The sequence below is a fragment of the Hylobates moloch genome, unplaced genomic scaffold (assembly GCF_009828535.3).
Source record: "Hylobates moloch isolate HMO894 unplaced genomic scaffold, HMol_V3 SCAFFOLD_8, whole genome shotgun sequence".
NCBI lineage: Eukaryota > Metazoa > Chordata > Mammalia > Primates > Hylobatidae > Hylobates > Hylobates moloch.
In genome coordinates, this window is record NW_026652283.1 from 56834182 (window position 1) to 56858476 (window position 24295).

Below are 24295 nucleotides of genomic sequence, written 5' to 3' on the forward strand. Positions count from 1 at the left end.
TACTTTGTGCTTATATGTCAATGGAATTAGCATCTATGCTCAAACCATTAGAAGCGGGTTTTCAAAACTTAAATAAATGTCTTGCATGACATTCAAAAGCTTGTAGGACATGGGGAAATTTTTGTTCTGCAGAACTGTCCTGAGCAATGCACTGTTTTAGCCATCCTAGCCCCACCTTCTAAAGGGCAATAATGACCTTCAGTCATTGTGTCATTGAAGAACAACTGCCATACATTTATCAAAATGCCCTCTATGGGGTGATACCCTCTGCATTGAAAACCAGTAGATTAACTCCTAGTATTAGAATTAGCCCCAAATAATAATTATAATTTATTCCCCTGACTTTTTGTAGTCCTTGAAAACAAAAGGAATGTCTACAGTAAAATTGTCAATAATTGGGTTCATTATGAGACTGTAAGTTGCACAAGTGTAAGGGCTAAATCCACCTAGTGTGTGCAATAGCTCAGTACTCACAAGATCTGGGCTTTGCTAAGTCTTGCTTTAATGATTAAATAATGGGCTTAGAGATCTGGTTTAGTGAAAAGATACACACTATTTAAAAGAAATAGTCTTGTTACTTTCTAATACATATGACAATACCTAGATGTTCACTAGAAGGAATTACAGTTAAGAAATATTTGCAAACATGATTTCAATTGTTTCTGTTTGAGTGAGTGACATTAAAATGTTTGAAGATGTCTGAAACCTATCAAAGACCCAGAATCCTCTTGTCATTTTGAATAAGAAAAGAAAACACATTGAATATCCTGTACGAGCTGTAGTCTTTGGCCTAAGAGGTCTGCTTAACCTTCACAGTGGTCTGTTAGGTAGGTATCATTTATTGACCCTATAGGAAATTAGGACTGGCAAGCAAATTATCTGTCCATGGTCAGACAGCTGGTTCAATGTAAGAATGAGGTTTGAATCCGGAACTGTCTGATTCCCAAGAAATCACGCTGCTCTTCTTAAGCGAGATCAAACTAGGTTTCTGTGAATCTACATCTAAAGGACCATGAATTATGAATATGTGAGGTCTATCTTCATATAATTTTACTCTATATGTAGTTCCAATTGTCATGGCTATTAAATTCCATTTTCCTAGTAGTTCAGTGACTTTTACATTTATCGTGTTCTTCATCAGGTCCCAGGATTCAAGGTCATGTGTGAGCTCGTATTAGTGAGTTTCTTGAGGGCAAGGGCTATGCCCTGGATGGCTGGGTCTCTACCACCTAGCACTGTGCCTGGTATGAAGTGGGTGTTCAGTGAGTATTTGTTGAGTTGAATTTAATTGAATGATGTTTCTTTTTTTAGGCCATGGCCTTACACAATATTTCAGCGAGGCTTTGACCTGGTTTTGGGAGAGCAGCCCTCTGATAAAATATTTAGGTAAGTGATTGTCTAGGGACTTGCTTATGTATGTCTGCAAACCCTGTGTTCCGCTTCCCCCTGAACTTACTTTCCTAGTGGTAAAGTATAAAATGGGAAACACCTTGAGTTGTCACGGCCACCTGCTAACAAAAGTGCTTGCCCCCAGTCATGCCCAGGGACAACATGGAGGACTTGGAGGTCAGACAGATTCTGTTTGGGCCCTGGCTTCCTTCTTTGCCAGCTCTGGGAACCTCACTAATTTACTCAACCTCTTGAAGCCTCCAGGCTCTGCATTTGTTAAATGGGGCTATATTACATGCCTGGCTGGGTTATTGTGAGGGATATATGAGATAATGCAGGGAAAGTCCCTGGCACAGAAACTGGCACAGAGTAGGAAATTAATGTCAGTTTCTGCCTCTCCATTTTGCATCTAATTTGCACCTTCCTCACAGAGTCTTAAGTTGTTCAAAATGAATCTCTCCCGCCCCTGCCTTCCCCTTTTCTAAACTCTACCTCATTATTATTTTCTTTTGCCTACTACTTTGCTGATCAAATTGGATGCTTCTACTCCCTCCCAAATTTCTACCTACATACCTGGGAATAGCATGTATTAGAAAGGCCCACAGCAGAGGAATAATTTGAGTGCCAGCCAGGAACGATTCGATTATAATAAAGTTTAATTCATACTAGGCCTTAGCTGGAACAGTTTATTTCCAAAATAAGATCTTACCATCCATTCATTTTGTCAATCTATCATTCACTTAACATACATTTGCTGAGTTCCGTCTAAGTGCTTGGCTTGACAGTATGGGCATGAATACATGTCCCTCCTTGAGTAAGTCCTCTAAGTAGAGGAAGTGAGTAGTCCTGCATAAGCGGCTGATGAATTCAGCTACTGCATGCCTTTTCTGGAGAAATGGTGAGCAGCGTAGGACAAATGGAAGACTTGCATCCATACGGTTTGCTGAGTCTCACTTTTTCACTGCCACCTTTCTAAGCCCCTTCCCAGACCAGCCCTGTCAGCCATTCCTGGCCTAGGTGTTGATTTTTGCTCCTGCATTTGCCTCCTAGAGTTCACTCATTTGCAAAGCTTCTACTGCTCCTCCTGTAGCTCGCTGTGGACTCAGTTTAGCCATAGCATGTTCTCTTAGGCACGCTCCTAGCTAGAGTATGGATTCACAGAACCACTTCCTCAAAGGACTTTCCCTTGTCCTTTTCTCTCCTGAGTGTCTGTCCCAGGGAAGGCTGGGTCATGCTAATGGCATTGGCTACAGGCTGCTTTTGAGGATTTGTGCTGCGAGAGATGTCAGCTCCATTCCTTGGACTGTGACTTGGGCATTAAAACTTTCCAACAAGGATTTATCATTCAGCTGACTTTTTCTTTCTTTTTCCTATTGCTGGTCTTCCAGGACTTCAAAGGGTGATAAAGATAAGGCAGATGAGGAGCCTAGTGGAATCTGGCTGATTGACATAGATAAGTTCCCCATTCCCTAAAAGTCAGAAACTAGTAGTTTGAAAAACAAGGGCCTTAATAAAATTGCTATTCAAGCAAAACCTGCACAAAAACTGTTTCTATCCCCACAAGCACCATTTATGTTGTTTTCAAAGTTGCTAGCTGCCAATTGGATGTTTTATCCAAGCACTATAGAGGGGGCCAACTGTGTGGTTTGACCCATGAGGTCAGATATCTCAGGAGCCAGTGGGTTAATCAATAAGTGATTAAGAATTTTTGTCCCTAACATGGAAATAACTAGCCTCTCAAATGAAAGAAATGGGTCACGATCTGTTTATTTTAGGTACCAGGAACTTTAATCAAAACCACTCTGGCATCTGAGTAAACCACCTACCAACAACCACTCTAAAAAATTCTATGACCTGGTCAATGACTGTAATTGGCTACTTATTTGCTACTATGCTCACTCATGATTTAGTGTCCTGTTGAATTCCAAGCTCCTGAACATCTCTCTGGACTCTGAAATAGAGTTTAAATTCCACCATTTAAATCTTTTTACTATTGAATGCCAACATACAATTTCCTCTAAATGAGCCACTCTTCTTCTAGAGAACCTTTTGTTCTTAGTTGAATCTGTTTTCTAAGTGATCCAATATCCGCAATAAATTGAGTATCTCCCACTCTGTGCATTTGCTCGTACCCTTTCCTCTAGCAAGAATGCACGTTTTTCTCATAATATAAATGCTACCAGTTTTTATGGTCCAGATCAAGTCTCCACCAAACTCAGCATCTACTGAACACCTACTGTTTCAAGGTACTGTTTCAGATGCTGCAGATAGAACCAAACAAATATGACCAAGATAGTCTCTGACTTCAAGCATTTACAGTCTCATCCAAAAAGCAGTCTTCAACCCTGGCTGTCTATGAGAGTCCCCAGTGTGCTTTAAAAATGACTGGCGATCATACCCAGAGCAAAGCAATTAATTCATAAGTTCTGGAAGGTGTGGTGAGGGCATGAGTGTTTTTTAAAAGCACTATGGTGATTCTAACCTGAAGCCAGGATTGAAGAATGTTGCTCTGAAATGTCTCCAATCCACTGTACCAATCTGCAATGACTTTACCCCTGCAAATGCCTATAATATACTGATTTTAATAAGTATTTGTCAATTATTTTGTTTAATATTTATTTTTCAACTGCCTATTTTTCCCCAATGAAATGATATTCTTCTTGAGGGAAGGAGTGGTATCTTACATCACTTTAGATATTTAACATCCAACATACAATTTTGAACACAGCAGGCCTTCAATAGACATATGTAGATAATCATTTCAGGCAGTTCCTAAAAACTTGAACCCAGAGTAAGAAAAGACCTTGATGTTCAACCTAACCTTGATAATCTGCAATCCCAAATAACTTGGGAAGGGCCTAAGCTAGACTCAAAGGATCTAAGAGGACCCTGAACCTACCGACTGAATCTTCCCAACAAACCCATTCCAGTGTCCAAGAAGTCCTTTCCTCTGTGGCTAGGATCACTCCTTTCCACTAGACTGTGGGGGTAGGGATTGGTACAGACCAAATTGATCCCACAGAGACCTTCCCTCAGAGTGAGTGCCTGCATCCTTTGGAACAATTCCTTGTCCTGGAATAGCCTGCTCTGAGGAAGCGTGGAGATGCCAGGTCAAGAGCAATTGATCCGTTTCCTCACATTCCATTTAATGGCAAGCCATGGTGAGACCGCAGCCTTGTTCTGTGCAGCTCTCTCTGGTGAGTGTTTGCCTCTGGACAGGAATTTCTAGCTCTAGTTTAACACAGGGCTGTGTGCAGGACTCAGTGCACAGCTGAGCCATCAACTGCACTGGTCAGCACCAGCTGTCTCCAGAGAAGGCCCGAGTTGGGAAAGCATTCTAGATGCTCACCCAGCTTCTCTTGGGTAGCTTTTTGAAGTTGTTCCTGCCAAATCTGCATGAATGAGGGACAGATGAGATTTTAGGACACAGCTTTTCTCTGACAGTTTGTTCTATATTTGGTTTTTGGAGTTACTCAGTAGATTTTGCAGATGAAAGAAAACTTTAGAATTCCGTAGGCCTGAGCCAGCATGAACTAGAAAGCTGCTGGGATCCATACCTGAGAATCAGACCAATCACAATTTTCCCATTTACAGAGGGTGACCTTGGAGAGGTTACTAGCCTTAAAAATTAGTTGATACATCGGTAAAATGGGGCCAGATGACCAGCCTCAGAGGACTGTTGTAAGGATAAATGAGGCCACGCTACAGAGCACCTGCCCCTTTACAGTTCTCTGCAAAGGTTAGTCTCACCCAACACCTGACTTTGCTTCCCCTACAGGGTTTCACCTTGATCTTACCGGAGGCTGCTTTTCTTTTTAACATGGTCCAGTGCAGTGTCTCAGGAGCTGCTCTGCACATAGGTTTCTCACAATATCAAATTCATTTCCACCTTAACCTTTAAATCCGTTTAAACCCAGAGTTTAACCTATAGCCTGCTCTACATGGAGGATAATCTTCACCTTTGCTTCCACCTTTAAATTTGAACATTGAGATTATGTTCCCCAGAAAGTTGTGCAAACTAAAGAACCTAATGAAATATCATTATTGATCTGTCAATAAATATTTATTGAGTGACGTCTTTGGGGCAGAAATTGTGTGAGGCAGTGGGGATACAAAAATGACAAGAACTGTCCTCTGCCATCCAAGAGAGCACATTCTTCTGAGTGGTGATGGACACATGAAGAGACAGGCACAACTCATCATTTCAGGTACAGCAAGGGGCTCTGAGTCAGGTGCACAGGCTCAGCCCCTTGTTCAGCCTGAGGGTAGAGGGTGAAGGCCCTGGGGAGCTTTCTGGAAGGCGTAGGATCTTACCTGATTACCTGCAAATGATTAGAAGTCAGGCAAAGAAGAGAGGGAAGAAAATCCAGAAAGAAGGACTATCAGGAGCAACAGCAAAGAGGTGAGAAAATCAGGACAACTTTAGGAACTATGGTCAGGTCTCATTGTAAGAGCAGAGGGTGACCCAGGGTTTGGTGAAAAAAGAAGCTGAAGAAGCTATCAGCTGTCGGAGATGACCTCTTTGGAGGTTGGGACTTTATTCTGTAGGTACAGGGTGCCATAAACAGTTTAAGTTGGGGGAAGATGTGATTTGCTTTTCTCTTAGAAATATTAATGTATTCAGAGGAGGAAGAGAAAACTGTGAGATGGATGGGCATGGAGCCTCCTCTTTGAAAAGAAAAATTAACCATCAGAAATGTATCAGAACTGCCAACGGCTTCCTAAAATCAGTTACATAAATTTATAAACCACAGGTCACAGATTTGTTGCTCTGCATCAATGCAAATATTGTAATTGTAAAATCAAAATAGAAAACAAAATTTTATTTCTATGTTCAATAAGCTGCCTCCTCCTTGGTACCATTCAAACTACTTGTAGACATTCTCTCTAAAACGATGTAATAGCGGAGGTGCCCCCACTCCAGCCTGCCTGTTATAATGTTTCTAACTCAAGGATGTCCATTATGAAATGCAAAGTGAAATTATACGAATTCTTGGAGGTTGTTGTCTTCAACCTACATTATCCTTAAGTCCCGGATTCCAGGTACCTTGAGGCAATCAGCCCTGAATGGGCTCCTTAATCTTACCAGATGAAGTGTGTGACTGTGTGTTTGTGTTTGTGAGTGTGTGTGTGTGTGTGTGTGTGAGTGAAGGGGCTGTCATGCTTCCAATTTTGCTAACTGCTTCACAGAAGAATGAAGTGATGATCTTCTATTGTCCCCTAAGTAACAAGCTTTCCTCCCCCGGTGCAGGCACCTCCCTGCACAGACCTACTGCTTGATACTCCTGTGAGTGGGGAGAATTGAGTGATTCTTTCAGAGCCAGAAGCATCTCTGACATTTCAATGCTCCTTAATGCAGAGGTTCACCAACTTGTCAGAGAAGTAGGGGCCCAAGAGTCAGGGTGGAAATGGGAGAAAATCCCCCAAACCCTGGCCACTTCCCTCCTACCAGTGGCTCTGCCTGGCCCCTGGAAATCCCCTGCTTTAAGCTGGCACATGTCCCACACCCCTCCAGCTGCTCTAGGGCCCAGGACTCTCTTTCAGGGTATAGGCAGAAATCATGTGGCTTGGCTGCCCTCTCACTCATGAGCCCTAGTCAATGGGTCTGCTCTGTGGCCAGCTTACTGGAGAGGGCTACATTTTTTTTTTTTTAAATAAAAGATCTGAAGTCATCAATCTGGTTTCCTAGAATTTCAGGCAACCTGGGGAAAGGAGAGGGTTGTGTATGGGAAGAGAAAGGAGCAGGATTCTGAAATGGTGCTGTGTGAGCAGCATGCTAATGGAGCCAGCGCCTGGTTCTGTTTAATTGTAAGCATCCTTCCATTGTTCCTCCCTCCACATTAAGTGGGGAGGGGATGCCAGACTGCCACAGCCTCCTCATATCCCATCCACACTGGCTTTCACCCCACAAACTATTTTTGACTATGAACACAGAGCATTTGAATGCCTTTGAAATGAAATGAATGAATAAATAAACAAATAATCTCTCTTGGTTTTCTTAAGCTCTCCCTTGAAATGCCGGTTGATTCTTTTATTTCTTTTAGCCCTTGTTGTAAGAATAAAAAAAAAAAAATCTTCCCTGTATCCCAAGGGTTAGCACCTTTAGCCAATGGTGTGGGTAGGAGTGCAGAGAATAAATCTGGGCCTGTTTTGTTCATTTGTTCATCTGCTCTTCTCTCCTCCCTGGAGGCTCTTGGCTTCAGTCATTTCTGTTCCCATCACACAGAAGCTGTAAAGGGGTGCTTTCTTTCTTTCTTTTCTTTGTTAGGGTTCCTCCAGGCACAGAGAGATGCCATTGCTGCCACTGTGGGTGTGCAGCCGTGGGATGGAGACAGTGGGAGGCTGGCATCTCTCTTCAATTAAAATACTTCCAATTATATCTGACTCAAGACAGGGGAAGCCCAGCTTCAAATCCGAAGAAAGCTGGAACTTGCTTTTTATGACTTGATAAAAACTACTTCTAACAACTAGTGAGCAGGCACCATAATCAGCTCTCCAGCTGCCTGGCCATGTGAGCAAGGGTTGGCCTCTCTGCCTCCTTAGAACTTAGTCACTGCACCTATAAAAAGGCAATCTTTCTGAAGAGGACTACAAATGGTGAGAAGAAAGCACTGGTAATGGAATGCCAGATCCCCCAGTGGTGAGTTGTTATGCCCCCAGTCATGACCACCTGGCACTGGGTGTCCCTGCAGATTCACCTACACCCTTGGGGAGGGCATGTGGTTGCCCCTCAGCAAGAGCTTTGTGATTCCACCAGCCGAACTGGCCATCAATCCATCAGCAAAGTGCAAGACGGACATGACCGTGATGGAGGATGCTGTGGAGGTCAGGTGAGTCTGGCTTCAGGACTGAGGCCTGCAATTGGCTTGGGAAGCAGAGTGAGAAACTACCTGTAGGTTCTAGGTACTGGGGAAGGAGTCACAACAAGCTAAAAGGAAAAATTGGCAGGCAGCCTGCAAATTCCCCCTATGTTGTGCCAGGATCTGCTTTTTATCTGGGTCAATATTGCACATCCCAAGGCTCATTCACTGGAAGAAGACATAAAATTAGAGTTGGTAAGCACTTCTCACATACGCTAAAGACTCACAGGCAATAAAATGTTAATTTACTTGCCCAAGTTTAGACCTCTTTCTTTGACCAGGCGTTACAGCCTTGGCTCATTTCCTAGATAGAGAGAATGCCCATCATTTGTTAGTTCCAGGCTTGGAGTATAGTTGATCTTCAATTTTTATAAGAGAGAGTGAGATACAATTCAGTTGACTAGATAGGAGCATGGAATGTAACGCCACTTGTTGCATCTGGAATCTCCTTGACTGTTCCCTGCCTCCCACTCTTTCTCCCCACAGAGAGGAGCTGATGACTTCATCCTCCTTCGACAGCCTGGAGGTTCTCTTAGATTCCTTTGGGCCGGTGCGCGACTGCAGCAAAGATAACGGGGGCTGCAGTAAGAATTTCCGCTGTATTTCAGATCGCAAGCTGGACTCCACTGGTTGTGTGGTAGGTCTGCCCTGCAAGCTAGTAGTTTGTGTTTGGGGATGGGGAGGAAAGGCACGGGGGAAGAAACAATACAGATATATAGGGAAAAATGTGCTGTGATCCCCAGTTGTAAACACCATTTAGTGTAAATTAGGGATTTTCTCTTGATAAGGATGAGAAGGTAATCATGAATCAGTCTAGAAGTTGTTATGGAGTACCTACTATGTGCACTATAACTATTCAAGAAAAAATTAGTTGATAAGAACTAAATAATTGCTTAATTGTATGACATTGATTCTAAATGTAATAGAAAATTTTAGGAGAAACCTACCTAAAGCTAGAGTGATGAAAGAAGTAAGTTATGCCAGGAATGGTAGTGAAAAAATAAAAATTAAAAAAAAAAAACTTTGTCCCCTCTGCGACCACAGCAATGAGCACCTGCTTCTTCAAAGGTGGGTTTCTAAAGTACTTCATTATCAGCTCTATGGACTCTGTTTATGGTGGCTGACTCACACCTGTAATCTCAATGCTTTGGGAGGCCGAGGTGAGAGAGTCACTTGCAGCCAGGAGTTTGAGACCAGCCTGGGCAACATAGCGAGACCCTCGTCTCTACAACAACAACAAAAAATGGAATAAATTTGCTGGGCATGGCAGTGTATGCTGATAGTCTTACCCACTCTGGAGGCTGAGGCAGAAGGATTCCTTCAGCCCAGGAGTTCAAGGCTGCAATGAGCTATGATCTCACCACTGCACTTCAACCTGGACAACAGAATGAGACCCTGTCTCTTAAAAAAAATGTGATACTATTAACTAGTAAGACAATTTGGGCTACAGTGGACTGAGCTATCTCCCACATCATGGATGTGAAGACTGAACTGTGCCATGCAGGGAAGTGGAGACAGGAACAGATGAAGCCTTTGGCTGCTGGCTCCTTTGTGTGGGCCATTCTTATGCCCATAGAACTATTGTCTGTTTCCATCCGTCCCTTCTTCGAAGGCAGAATGATATAGTCCTCAAGAGAGGAGAGGGAATGGGTCAGAGGAGGCAGGGAGGAGAGCCATTCAGATTGACAGCAGAGGAGAGGAAGAGATGATTCACTGGTAGCTCTACTGGATTGGCGGGTGGAGCAGGAGCTTCCAGCTCTGGGGAGGATATGGTGCCCCATCTCTCTTTCCAGTCTGACAGCTGTGCTTTATGAGAGGACCCAGAGCAGGGACAAGCTGTGAGGATGCTGCGCTGATGCCATCTTTCCCCTCCCCTCTTCCCCATCACTGAGCACCTGTTCTGTTCAGGGAGCTGCTCTCAATCAAAGACAGATATGTGCCTGGTACAGAGTGGAGTGCTCCCAGCCCTAAGGCCTCCCCAAACTTTTATCTATGAGGCAGCAGTTGACAGGAGGCTGATTCATCTGAGAAGGAAGAGAAAATGAAGAAAAAGAAAGGGAGAGAGAGAGCACTGAGGGGCAGGTAGGAGCAGAACCTGTGGGTCCATGATAAGGAGGGGAAAGAAGAACAGGAAGGACTGTCAGGAAAATGCAAAGAACAGTGCTCTTTAGGTCATGCCTCCCAAAGGCAGCCAAGGGGAAAGTTGATGTCCCACAGTGCCACCCTGCCTTTGGCTGGTCCACTCTCACATGTCTTAAGCAATGTGCTCCCAGCTGGGATCCTCAGGAGACAATTTCACTATCTAATGGAGCTCGCAGCTGAGATACTTTTTAAAAAAGCTATTCAGCTTATATTTCTTCATCCAGATTTGAGCCTTTCATTTCTTATTAGCATCTGGAGTCATTCTAAGTGCTGAAACACTGTGTGTTCATATGTGCACCTCCTTCCCTACCCTCTGTAGCCACTGCAGTATGGGTTTGAGCATGCACATGCATTAGCAGACAAACACAGGGTTAGGCTCTTCCTCTTTTGCCACTTCTGTGTCCCTTCCTGAGCCCCTCAGGGTCTGCCTGTCAGATGCCTTCTGTTGGTGATCCTAGCCCCTTTTACTTGGCACGTAGCTATGCTGATGGTTTTTTGTACTTTTAACACTGATCTGTGAGACAGAGCTAGCAGGAATAGTTCTGATGAATATGCATTTGCAATAAGGCTGCTGCATTTTAGAATTGGAGCCCCTGCAGAAAGTCACCCAGTTATACCAGCACTTGGTATTAGCATAACACTTTGAAGCCACTGGACCACGTGGCTTCTGGAGAAGGAGGGGCAGGTGGATTGGCAGACACACTCGATTTCCTCTTTCTCATTGGCTGTGAAGCGTAGGCTTCCTGAGGCAGGAGGACTGATGGGTGAAAGCTGATTCCCATCATGACCCTTGTGACTCCACTGAGAAGGTCAGAAACTTGACCTTGAGCCTGACCCATCTCCAGCGAGCATCAGTGCTGTCCTAAAGCTCTGATATATCAGCAGAGTGGTCCCTTGTCATCTGGAAGTGGACCAGGGACAAAGGTATCAGCTGAACCAACTGCAGTTTGCAGAGCATTGGCCCGCCTTCCTCCTCTCCACAGAAACTTTACCTTTAGTCCTCTGGGTGCTGAACTGAAAGGCTTCCCAAGAAAGGCCTATTTTTATGAAAGGAGAGAGATAAGAAACTCAGAACACACTGACTCTTAAGGAACCTAAGGAAGGAGCAGAGATGTGGGCAGAGGCAGGGCATATACCCTTATATTTTCCTGGCTGGATTCAAACCTGACAGGTGGGATTCTTGTTTGGTCCGCATAGGCTGCTCAACTTTCATTCTTTCTAGGAAGCAGGACATGTTTCTCAGTTATGCATGGACTCCCACAGGGTTAATTGCTACACAGTTAATTGCCCTATTGTTTATATAGTCTCTGAGGACAGGAAACACATATCTGTGAAAGGCACAGACCTGTACAAACCACAGTCACACCATTCCAAACCAGACTGCTCTCCAATAGCCACGGATTGCTGAAATTTCATGAAGGTTCCAAGCATCATGGTCAGCTACCCACTGCTGATGACCAACTCTTACTCATTGTTCTTAGTGTGCTAGGTAAGAGCTGTGTTCCTTACCGGTGATGTACAAGAGCAGCAGTTCTCTGGTGTATTGAGTGAGCCCTATAGGGTCTTTCAAGAGTACTTATAATCTTAGTGCCTCTGTAACAAATTACCACAGATGTAGTGGCTATAAGTTACACACATTTATTGACTTACAACTCTGTAGGTGAGAATTCAACTTGGGTCCCACTGGGCTAAAATCAAAATGCCACCAGGACTGCAATTCTTTCTTGAGGCTCTAGGGGGAATCCATTCCCTTGCCTTTTGCAGATTCTAGAGTCCACCCAGATTTCTTGGCACGTGACTCTTCTCCATATTTAAAGACAGCAACAGTGCATTTTTCTGACCATTTTTCTGTAGCACATCCCCCTCTCTCTCCAATTCTGCCTCCTCTTTCCGCTTTCAAGGACTCTTGTGATTACATTGAGCCCACCTAGATAATCCAGGATAATCTCTCCATTTCAAGATCCTTAATTTAATCACATCTGCAAAGTCGCTTTTGCCATGTGAGGTGATATCTTCACAGGTTTCTAGGATTATGCCAGGGACATCATTGGAGGGTGTAGCCATGGGAGATGGCAGTGGGGATTGGGGCAGGCTTGGCTGGCAGGGCTTCAGCCTCCCTGCTTTGAGCTTTAGCCAGGATATCTTCACCCTTATCAAGTCTATCTATTGAGGTTTCATATAAAATTTTGTTTGAATCTTTGAAAATGATTTCTAATGCAATAAAAAAGAGGGAAACCCATGCTCTAATGCTCCTTCTTTAACTTCACACTCATTCTGAAAGTGGCCAAAAAATGCCTTAGCTTTGTAAGATGTAAGAATGTACACAGGTGAGCAGTCTGTGCCATGGAAGCGGAGAAATGTACTGAACACACGACCTTCCTTGCCAGAGCATTATGCTCTAATGAGCTTTGAATTACCCAATGACCCTGCCGCCCTTCCCTCCACATGCTATCTACAATGGTTTCCCATGAAATGTGTCATTTCACCTCTACTGGAGCACAGATGTGCGGAGACCATCACAGATTACCAGCTATCTTTCTCTCTGTAGGACAATAAGCAGAAGAGTGTGCCTCAGAGGCTTCCAGAGAAATGTAGGCAGGAAGCTATCCCTGCTGAAATATAAATTTAACTCCATCAAACTTTTCCCCTTGGGAGAAGTCCTGATGGCTTGAGCCTGCACGTTAGAGCCCATCAAAAAGTTTGGGAATCATTATTTGTAAAAGAAGTGTGGTTGCCATTTAGTAAAAGAGAACCTATTTCTAATAGGAATTATACTTGCATGTCTTATGAATCATCTAAGGTAAGGTGAGGCAGGATCGGCTACAAGAATCTATCCCTTTTCTCCCAGAGGCCCTGAATATGTTCATGTATTTATCTCTCATACTCATCTCCCAACAGAGCACCCACTTCATAATCTGAAATGGAAGTATGCATCTTAGTGAGTCTTAGTGAGATTTGACCAGCCTCCTAAGTGATTAATCAACCAAAAATCACTGGTAGGAAAAGAGGGGAAAGACGACAAAGAAAAGGAGTTGAATGGGAAAAATCATTTTAATCTCATTAGCAAATTATGCCTTAGACCACTAATTAGTCAAGAAGCCATGAGCATCTCACGAAAGATGATTAACCTTGTGTATTTTAGGGGTCACTGAAATATGAGCTCATTTGTTCAACCTTTTTGTTAGGGGAGGGCTGTTGCCATAATAAATGGAGTTTTCTTCTTAAGCCTGTAGTTTATAAAGTCCCTGGGAATGCTAAATACAACCTATGCAAAGAAGGGTTAATATATGACCTTGGGGGTCTCTCCTGAGCAAACAGTTCTCTTTCAAGGAATAAGTGGAGGCATTGTCCACAGCCAGGAGAAACGAATATCCAGCCCTTGCAAACAGAAAATGCATGCTTCTCCTGGAGGCAGGATGTCTTTCTGACAACAGGACTCTGGCAACAAACACTTCTAGGATGAAGGGCATGGTTTGGAGACTCTGGTTTCTTTGTGCTTAGTTATAGATTTTGAGGGAACCCAGAATGTGGATGCAACAGCAGAAAGAAGATTCAGGCAAAAAACAAAACAAATTTATACCTTAGGAAACTCCTTAAAGAATGTGTGTTCTGGTTCCCAAGGGTTAAGAAGAAAATTATTTTGGGTTTTAGCCTTTTATTTTCTGGAAATCTTTCTAAAATGTTTTACTCTGAACTGCAGCCTAAGGAAGTTACAGTGCAGTAGGGATAAGTGCATCTTTTTCAGTGATTGAGGATCTTGATTCACCATCAAGGTCGTCACTCTGGACACTTTATAATGTTTTGTCCTAAAATATTTACACTAAGTATTTTGGTACTTCGTGTGTGTGTATGCATGCTTAAATACTAGGCTGAATCTACAAATCCATAATTGACCCCAGAATACACTCTGGGAATTCCTTAAAGCAATCAACAAATCTACAGGATTGCTTTGCTTTGTTGACACATTGACTTTGCTTCTTTAGGGATTCTCATAAATCCAGATTTTATCATACTAGAGAAGCAGCATGGTGGAGTAGATGGAAAACACACACGCTTTCAGGACAGACAATCTAGGCCCAAAGTCTGATCATGCCATTTTCCACCACTGGGACCCTAGACAAGTTACCTTATCTTTCGGAGTCTAATTTTTCTCATCTTTAAATTGTAGAAGATGAAATGTACCTGTGTTATTGGGTTGAAGATAATATATGTAGACTATTCTACACAAAGAATTGCTTAATTTCTGATAGCTGTTAATACTATTTTTGGCTTTACCGATAAGTAAAAAAAAAAAAAAAAAAAAAAAAAAAAAACCTGGACAAGGCAGCTAACTGTCTTTTCTGCAAGTTTCCTAAGAGAGTATGAATTTCAGCTGGTCCAATTTGGGATAGCAGTGGTCATCTAGACGTTAAAGCCAGGCAAGATGTGGTTTTGGAATTCTGAAACAAAGCCTGCTCATGTTTCATTCAACAAAGTCTTTGTCAAAAATCATGCTTGAAGGAGAACTCTGAAAAAAAGCGGGTGGTTGGAAAGATGGAAACTACTGGCTAGTGACTGAGGTAGCTAGGTGGTACAAGGGCTGAAACCACATGAGGTGGGAATAAAAGGAGGACTGACTTTATCTGCTTCTAGCAAGCTGTCTAGAAGGAGGGAAAAATAAACCAAACTCATGGCAACCAGTGCAGCCCATTCAATTCCAATCAAACTTCCATGTCTTCCATGTCTTCCATATTTCCATCCCGCATCCATGCCTGGGCAGCCACACAGTGCTGAAGCCAGCTCCCTTCTGGTGGCACATCTGGCCTAACAGCTGGGTGGCCAAGGAATATGATTAGTGGGAGGCTAGCAAAACATGGGGGGCAATTCTCAGCTGCCTCATTTGCTTGTTTACCATCATCTGGAACAGCTGGGTTTGCACAGCACAAGGCAGCCCTTGGAAACTTCTTTAAATGCTGTCACCTTCCAGCACTCCAGCTTCCTTCATGGGGAGAAAGGGGGATGGACCAGGCTGGGAGCCTGGCAGGCCCACAAGGGGCCATTTGTTTGGGAAATTACGGAATTAGTGTTAGCAAACAGTGCATATCCTGCCTGGTGATGATCTTCAACTAAGAAAGAGGAGGAAGGAGAGGTGAGTTTTCAGAGGCACACCTGCAGCAGCTGTGGGCTACTAAGACAAGGTGCTTGGCAGCAAAGAGAAAATGCAAACCATGCAGTAGGGAGGGAGGGGAGATATTTAACACTGTTTCATTGAGTTTAGAAAGTTTTGTTTTAGTTTGGTGTTGGTTTTGGAGGAGTGTGCTAACTTGTTGGTGGTATGTATACAGCATAGTCATTAAAAGCTCCAGCATTGGAGTCAGATCTGGACAGACCCCCAGCTCTGCCCTACTCTTGCTGCTTGACCTTGTGCAAGTTATTTACCTGCTTCCAGCCTATTAGAAAGGATTGGTTCTAATGCAAATATACAGAATCTGTTGCACAAGCAGAAGGAACAGGATGGGGAAGAAAAAAAGTCATTGACTTTGAAACAGAGCCCAGTGCAGTGAGAAGAGTTTGTGAATTAACTGGCAATGTTAATGGTTTCCTTACCTGTAAATAGGGGTAATATAGGGTATTGTGAGATAAAATACCTAAAGTACTTAAGCATAGTGCCAAGCTCCTCATAAGTGTTCAGTAAACGGTGACTACTGTGTAAACAGCTGAGTGTGGTGTGTGCTAATGATGAAGCAGCTAAGTCACAGACTCCACAGCCAACCTACAAAGGGTTCAAGCATGGTTCTGCGAGGAGCAGCTGTGTGACTTTAGGAAAGTGAAACTCTCTGTGCCTCAGTTGCCTCATATGTAAAATGGGGATGGTCATACTGCTTACCTCCTGGGGTGTTGTGAGGGTCTCGTGAGTTAGTGAGCATGTTAGACCACTGCCTGGCATATAATAGGTTATGGGTAAGTGCCGCAATTGCTCACCAAATCCTTTTGTCTTCTCCTGGGAAAAGACATCTCTTCTTAGATTTTCTCTTTGCTATAATTCTTGGGGAGTATATTACTGAGGACAAGATAGTGCTGAAAAGCTAAATATTTTGCATTACAAGCATCCAGCCAAACCCAAGTGCAGCACCTGCGGGTGACCATATAGTAGGTACCCTTGTCTGTGTGTCTTCCAAAGAGCATCCCTGACACAGGTGATGACACAGCTACTCCCACTATGAGAGCAACCCCCCTCTAAGCTTACAGGGAAAGTTCACTTCCTCCTTCAGGCTGGAAGCCCTGGCTCAGTCCATTCCCTGCAACATTGCTGTTTGGTACCATTGTTGACAAAGGGCTTTAGACACTTAAAAAACTCTTAATACCACCAAGGCCAAACAGCAGCACTCCCTTCCCGTAGCCCAATGGAATCTTTGCAAATGCATTTTCATTCTGGCCCATCGCTTCCACTCTCCTGCCAGCCAGAGGCCCGTTTGGGAGGGCAGTACACCTCGGCTGTGTCTTGCTACAATGCTCTCTTCCAGCCTTTTTGGAGGAAGTGTCTTTAATGCAAATGTGTGTGATCAGTGTCCAGAGAGAAGAAGCAAGGCGTCAAAAAAGGTCGCTTGTTTTTAAAATAAGTCCGCTGTGGTGGTAAATTTGTGGATTACTTGCCAATGTTAATAGTTTCAAGGCTGAGTGCTATAAATTGGTGTCAGTGGTTACACTCAGTTCCCAGATAATTCAGTTCCTCGATTCACCCACGTATGTGGATGCTTTCTGATTGTGCCAGTGCCCGTCTGGACTCAGTCCCATGAAGGACAGCTCCGGCTGCTATGACCGCCACATCGGGGTGGACTGTTCCGACGGCTTCAACGGCGGCTGTGAGCAGCTGTGCCTCCAGCAGATGGCGCCCTTCCCGGACGACCCCACCTTGTATAACATCCTCATGTTCTGTGGGTGAGTTGAGCTGCCAGCGAGGCCACCTGGCGTCCATCTGTCCCAGGACGCAGGACTTTCAATGCTAAATCCAGGAAATGTGAGTGAATAGGTCACCCTAGGCCATCCCTTAGTCTCTGAGGAAAGAGCCTCTAGGACTGGAGGGGGAACATTTTAAAGTTGGGTGGGACCTAAGTCTAGTCCAACCCCTATAGATGGGGAAACTGAGTCTGGGGAATTTACCTGCAAGGGGAAGTTAACTACATGGTTTACTTAAATCATTCTCCAATTAAACCAGCATTTTCCAAGTTGTATTTTGAAAGGCTATGTTAATTAGATGTTTTGTGACAAAAGGTTTTCATTGTTTAAAACTCGGGAAAGAGTGTGCAAAACTAGTCAATTCTCAAAAACGGGGGGTGATCTTTCGACAAATGGAAACTTTTCTAAATTCTGTCCCCAAAGTCCCAGCATTATGTGCAGCCAATCCTCCTGAGGCACAGTGATTCCTCCGTGTGAAGAGCCCCTTCTTGCAGACAAGCTCTCCCACCCACCTCAGTTCATCTCTTCTCAGGATCACTCTGTGAGGGAGCAGGGCAGGCAATGCAACCCCATTTTACAGATAGAAAAACTAATGCACAGTGAGGTTAAGTGACTCCCTCAAAGCTGGGAAGATGGTGAGTGAGAAGATTAGTACTAGATTCAGGCCCTCCCTGATTTTTTAAAAGTTCTGTGGTTCTCTGGAAATTTAAATTTACACTGCTGACTGGAATTATATTTAAAGACATTTTATGCTATATTTATAAAGTAAACAAAGATTCAGCTAGTCTTCTACAGCCATAGTTAGCTTGTGTATCCTTCCCCCACTCTCCGTTCTCCCCCCTGCTTCCGGCCTGCTAAGGACAGAACTTGCTTTATGCCACATACTGTGGTGACCACTGAGCTGCAAAGATAAATAACACAGTTCTTGCCCTCAAGGATCTCACAGTCTGATAGGCTTGCAATGATAATCAATGTTTATAGTCATAAAACTAGGCTGGATTGTTACCCAAAGCCAGTGCCTGCTGAATAATCATGTAGTGTTGTTTTATTGTGTTTCGTTTTATTTCTTTGTAATTGAGCCATTTTCATATTCAGTTTCTTGTAAACCCTCATACCGTAAATGGAAGCTTGCTCTATATCTTAATATTCTCTGTAATGTTATCATTAGGGTTGATCCATTTCAATTAAGAGAGGTCAATTCAGCCAAAGTTACATAAATGTGTTTATTTAATAAACATATATTTGAGCACCTACTTTGCACAGAGAAACTTGGGTGTCAGGTGCAGGAAAAAGAACAGGATACCTGACCTGATCTTTCCCCTCAAAGGAGTTTACAGTGGGACACATGGTCAGGAGAATGAGGAAGATGAGGCAGTGTGAAAGGGGAAGCTGTCCAGATGTTCAAGGTGGACGGAGAGGGAACCAGCCAGCTTCAGATTTCTTCCTAGAAACACTGTGTTACTGCTGAAGGAAGGAACCACTTCACTATCTTGTCCCAGACCTAAGCTGGTGCCATGGAATCCTCTGGGAATCTTGAGTCACGTCTATTTCCTGGACTAATGTAGTAGGACCTGGACTGGATTTCTTCCCTGTTTCAATAAGAATCAGACACACGTGTGTTTAGCACGATCCAAGGTACTATATATAACCTGCTGAAGAAGTCCTTGATTTGAGATTCTTATATAAAGACCAAATCACATACATTTATAATTGAAGAGCTCTAATCACACCTGTTCACACAAATATATAAACGGTAAATGGAAAAAGCAGTTAAAGTCGCATGAACATGGGCCTCATTTGCACCTCTACTTCTACTAATAATAACATTTAATGAACACCAGCTATATGTTAGACACTGCAAAAGCTCATTACATGCAGTCTCTCAATCTTCTCAACAACCCAGTGAAGCAGCTACTTTTTTCCCCTTTCTACAGTTTTGGAAACTGAAGCTCAGAGAGGTTAATCAGCTGGCCCAAGGTTTCCCTGTAAAGTACAAAGCCACTGCTATTACAATATTGCTTCTCACTATATTATTCCTTGTTCCTCTACATAAGACAGAGTTCTTTATCTTATTATAACAATGACTGTGGATAGGAATAAATGATGTGCTTTAATATCATGAGCATCTTTAAATTCTAAATTTGGTGTATGTCCAATGAGAGACCCAGATTAAATCAATATTCTTTTTTAATGACAGCCTTATGAAAAAAGTTCTTACTTTAGCTAACAAATGTAAATTCTTCTCACTATAGCTACAAATAAGGTCCAATTAATTACTTATGAGTTGCTGACCCATATTTACTAACATTGATGTTGCTTTTCCATCCTAATGAGGAGGATGCCAAGGAAGCAGTTGTTGGTTAATGGTGCACATGGCATTCACACTGTGTGCCCTAGGGTCTATTTAGTTCAGGAAGGCTACTCCTAATGGAGGAGGAGTCTTTATGGGTTGATATTGTGTTTGGCTACGTTCAAACAGAACAGTGCCAGGAGATGATAAATCTTTCTAATTTCTTAGTTGACTTGTCACAGGACCAGATTAGAAAGTTATTAATTTCTTAAGCACAGTGTCATTCCTTTTGCTGCCTGATTATCCTCCAAATAAACGCAGGGTCTGACCATGTACATGGTTCTTAAGAAAAGCTCTAGAATATCTTGGATTTAAATGTGCTAACTCATCTGCAAGCTTATCTTCAGTGATTCTTACTCTGACCTATTTGGGTAACTGTACAGTTATTAGAGGAGAGGCTACTCTAAAGTTCTGACAGCACTTCTCTGCACAGAAAAGGTGAGAGATTTAGTCTGATCACATGATGAAAGGAGCCTCAGTTTACAGGCTTAAAAAACCAATGAGTCAAAATCAAATTGGAATGTAACTTGGAAATCTAATCTTTGGTGATCCAACATTCTCTCAAAGGCATTTCCTCCCAATATATGGGGTTGACTTGCCTGCATGGGTCATTGATGAAATAACTTCTTATATTGAGCTCTCCTCTGTGCTAGGTGCATCGAGGACTACAAGCTTGGTGTGGATGGACGTTCTTGCCAACTCATCACGGAGACCTGTCCAGAGGGAAGTGACTGTGGGGAAAGCAGGGAGCTTCCCATGAACCAGACCCTCTTTGGGGAGATGTTCTTTGGTTACAACAACCATTCCAAGGAAGTGGCTGCTGGACAGGTGCTGAAAGGAACATTCAGGTAAACCTCATATACAGAGAACTGATTGTTCAAGGCTGTTGGTGGACTTTCTCTAAAGAGCTTTGCACTAGCATAAAGCTTTATATCTTGGAGCAGGGTAAATATGATATGCCTAAAGGGATAGACTACATTCTTACCCTTGGTCTCCTCCAAGTCTACATTCCTTCTTCCAGAATCCAAGAACCATGCTTAGTTTGGGTTAACAGTAAAGTGTTAAATGAGATTTTACTTTGCTCAGGCAGGAACTGGAAGATTTTGCATGGAAGCCCACACGAAAATGCTCAAGCTCCATTTCCCTATGAATGGAAGCATCAGTGTGTGAGTCACTCTACAACAGCAGTCTTCATAGTGTCATCCAAGGATACCTAAGGTTCCCCGGAACCCTCTCAGGGCATATCCAAGGTCCTGCCTTTTCCACCTACAGAAAGGCTGAATTTTCTTCCCATACTCCAACCCAAAAAAGATATTACAGTAAATTGAATTCAGATGTTAGAATCCAGCTATCTTCAATTGTTAGACATTTTTAAATTTGCAAAAAATATAAAATATTACTTCTCTCATGTTTTATAAAATATGTCAATATTGAATGAATTCATTGTTGTTTTTACATGAATTAATAAATTTTTAAAATTTCTATTTTAATTTCCAATATTATAAATATTGATAGACATAATTGGGCCTTTTTATATAAATATAATAAAGCTACTTGGGGCCTTCAATTATTTTTAAGAGTGTAAAGGAATCCTGAGAATAAAATGTTTCAAATCATTGATTTAGAATATTTCTAGGTGATTCTCCATTAATGCCTGTCCCTGTTCTGCCTTGGACTATTTAAATACATCTTCTTAGAACCCACAGGAAAATATTTTCCGGGAGATGATGATGAGGAAGAGGAGGAAGAGGAGGAGGATGTCAGTATTATGATATGGACCAGCAGTTGACAGCAACCTGGGCCTAGACTCTTATGAGCAAACTGATAGTAAATTTTCAAGACAGTTTTTGGAATCAGCTGCTTTTTCTGTCGTAGACAGGAAGACATTACTAACATTTCCCCTTTTAGCCTGGGAATTGGTTTGCCAAAGGCAAGAAGTGAGGTGTCATCACTAATCTAGTGGTGACCGAAGTCTTCACTGTAGTCTAGAAATGAGACTGACTCTGTCTAGATCTTATCAAGAGGAGGTCAGGAAGTAGGGACTGAGTTGAGAAAGAGGAAAGCATATTCTTTACCCTTTTGGTAGATATTTTCAGCTGGTTTATTTCCCATCTCCGCCGTCCCTCACCCCACCAACCATGCCCATTACGACTTACTCCTGACATGTATTTACGATGGGGTTCAGGGTGAGGGGAACTTCTTGGTTCAGAAAGAATTTTACATTTTACAGGGGCTCACCCCTATAATCTCAGCACTTTGGGAGGCCAAGGTGGTGGGTGGTTTGCTTGAGCTCAGGAGTTTGAGACCAGTCTGGGCAACATGGTGAAACCCCATCTCTACAAAAAATACAAAAAATTAGCCAGGTGTGGTGGCACAGGCCTGTAGTTTCCTTTACCTGGGAGACTGAGGTGGGAGGATCACCTGAGCCCAGGTGGTCAAGGCTGTAGTGAGCTATGATTGTGCCACTGCACTCCAGCCTGGGTGACAGAGTGAGACAATGTCCCCCCAAAAAATAATTTTACATTATAGGTTGAAATTAGTCGGGCATGGTGGCATATGCCTATAATCCCAGCTACTCGGGAGGCTGAGGCAGGAGAATTGCTTGAAGCTGGGGGACGGAGGTTGCGGTGAGCTGAGATCGCGCCATTGCACTCCAGCCTGGGCAACAAGAGTGAAACTCCATCTCAAAAAAAAAAAAAAAAAAAAAAAAAAGGAAGGAGTCAGCTTCACCTGAACACTCAGAAATGAAGGTCTACCCTGTTTCTAGGCAAAACAACTTTGCTCGTGGTTTAGACCAGCAACTGCCAGATGGTCTTGTGGTGGCCACTGTCCCCCTGGAGAATCAATGCCTAGAGGAGATCTCGGAGCCCACCCCTGACCCTGACTTCCTGACTGGTGAGTGTGCCTTCTCAACTTTATTCAACTGGCACAAACAGGCAGCTCCCTGCAGTTTCATAAAATTAAGGTTTGCCGGGCGCGGTGGCTCACGCTTGTAATCCCAGCACTTTGGGAGGCCAAGGCGGGCGGATCATGAGGTCAGGAGATCGAGACCACGGTGAAACCCCGTCTCTACTGAAAATACAAAAAATTAGCGTGGTGGCGGGCGCCTGTAGTCCCAGCTACTCGGAGAGGCTGAGGCAGGAGAATGGCGTGAACCCGGGAGGCGGAGCTTGCAGTGAGCCGAGATTGCGCCACTGCACTCCAGCCTGGGCAACAGAGCGAGACTCCGTCTCAAAAAAAAAAAGAAAAAAAAAAAATTAAGGTTTGACCTCACTTATTTTGGTTTCTAAGCCAGTGATTTCCTTGATACACAATAAAAGCTCAGCCATAAAACTGAATGCTAGTAGGAATATTTTTCAATAAAATTGTTGATATTATCATATAATCTCCTGCAAAGTGGTCCTAATAGTGTATTTTCTTGTTAGTTTCACAGAGATGCATTGAAAACAAATAAGATAATAGTTGCTTAGAGTTCTTGGGGGATTAGAGGAAGTGACCAGGTCACAGAGGCAGAGAGAGAAGCTAGATTGCTACTCTCACCTAAATATCCATCATTGCTATTGGGTTTCCTGGCAAGTATTTACCAAGCATCATGAGGAAATAGAAAATGACAGTTTCGTTGTCTCATGACCCTGGGTTTGCATCTCTGCTACTTTCTAGCTGTGTGCCATTAGACAATAGAGTCTCACGTGGCCTCATGATCCCCCATCATAAGATGGGGATAATAATGCCTGCCCCTCAGTATTGTTTTGAGCCCAGCAGTATTCTTCCTTCAGACTCATTATGGAACAAACACACAGATTAATTAGAAGAGCCAGGAATCTCTGGGTATGCTTGCCTGTGCCTCGGAAGACCCCCAGCTGGCACCTCCTGGGCCAAGGAAGAGACTTCAAGGTGTTCCATGGACTAATGAGAGGCGGCTGACTGAGATTTGGCAACACTTGCTAGAAGACTAGACATGAGCTCAATTCCACTGATTGCTTTGTATGTTTCTCTGTTACTCTTCTCCCTATTCATTCTGTCTTCCGTATTCTATACCTTTGTAGACCCAGAAATCTGAGACAGGTCTCAGTTAATTTAGAAAGTTTATTTTGCCAAGGTTGAGGACGTGCACCTGTGACACAGCCTCAGGAAGTCCTGATGACAGTGTGCCCAAGGTGATTGGGGCACAGCTTGGTTTTATGCATTTTAGAGAGACATGAGACATCAATCAATATATATATACATGAAGTACATTGGTTTGGTCTGGAAAGGTGGGACAACTGGAAGCAAAGGCAGGAAGACTCTAAGAGGTGAGGGGGCTTCCAGGTCACAGATAGGTGAGAAACAAATGGTTGCATTCTTTTGAGTTTCTGATTAGCCCTTCCAAAAGAGGCAATCAGGTATGCATTTATCTCAGTGAGCACAGGGGTGACTTTGAATAGAATGGGAGGCAAGTTTGCCCTAAGCAGTTCCCAGCTTGACTTTTCTCTTGCGCTTAGTGATTTGGGGGGCGCAAGATATATTCCTTTCACATCTTCCTCTCCCTTTTTCTTCCTTTTCTAAAGAATGAGTTCAGCTAAGGGTAGGTCTCTTCCAGACATCAAGTTATGTTAAAAATGTGAGTTTAGACCTGAAT

The 24295-nt window shown here is 43.2% G+C and overlaps 1 protein-coding gene across 2 annotated transcripts in view; it reads left to right on the top strand.

Moving 5' to 3' along the window:
• The window catches only part of ASTN1 (astrotactin 1), a 307337-nt gene that overhangs the window by 201246 nt on the left and 81796 nt on the right, over positions 1–24295 (top strand). For both annotated transcript variants that reach the window (XM_032160908.2, XM_032160909.2), the window contains exons 9-14: positions 1312–1386; positions 8082–8219; positions 8736–8886; positions 17143–17309; positions 20331–20525; positions 22445–22572. In XM_032160908.2, coding sequence (XP_032016799.1) covers positions 1312–1386; positions 8082–8219; positions 8736–8886; positions 17143–17309; positions 20331–20525; positions 22445–22572 — 854 coding nt within the window. The remainder of the gene's footprint in view (positions 1–1311; positions 1387–8081; positions 8220–8735; positions 8887–17142; positions 17310–20330; positions 20526–22444; positions 22573–24295) is intronic.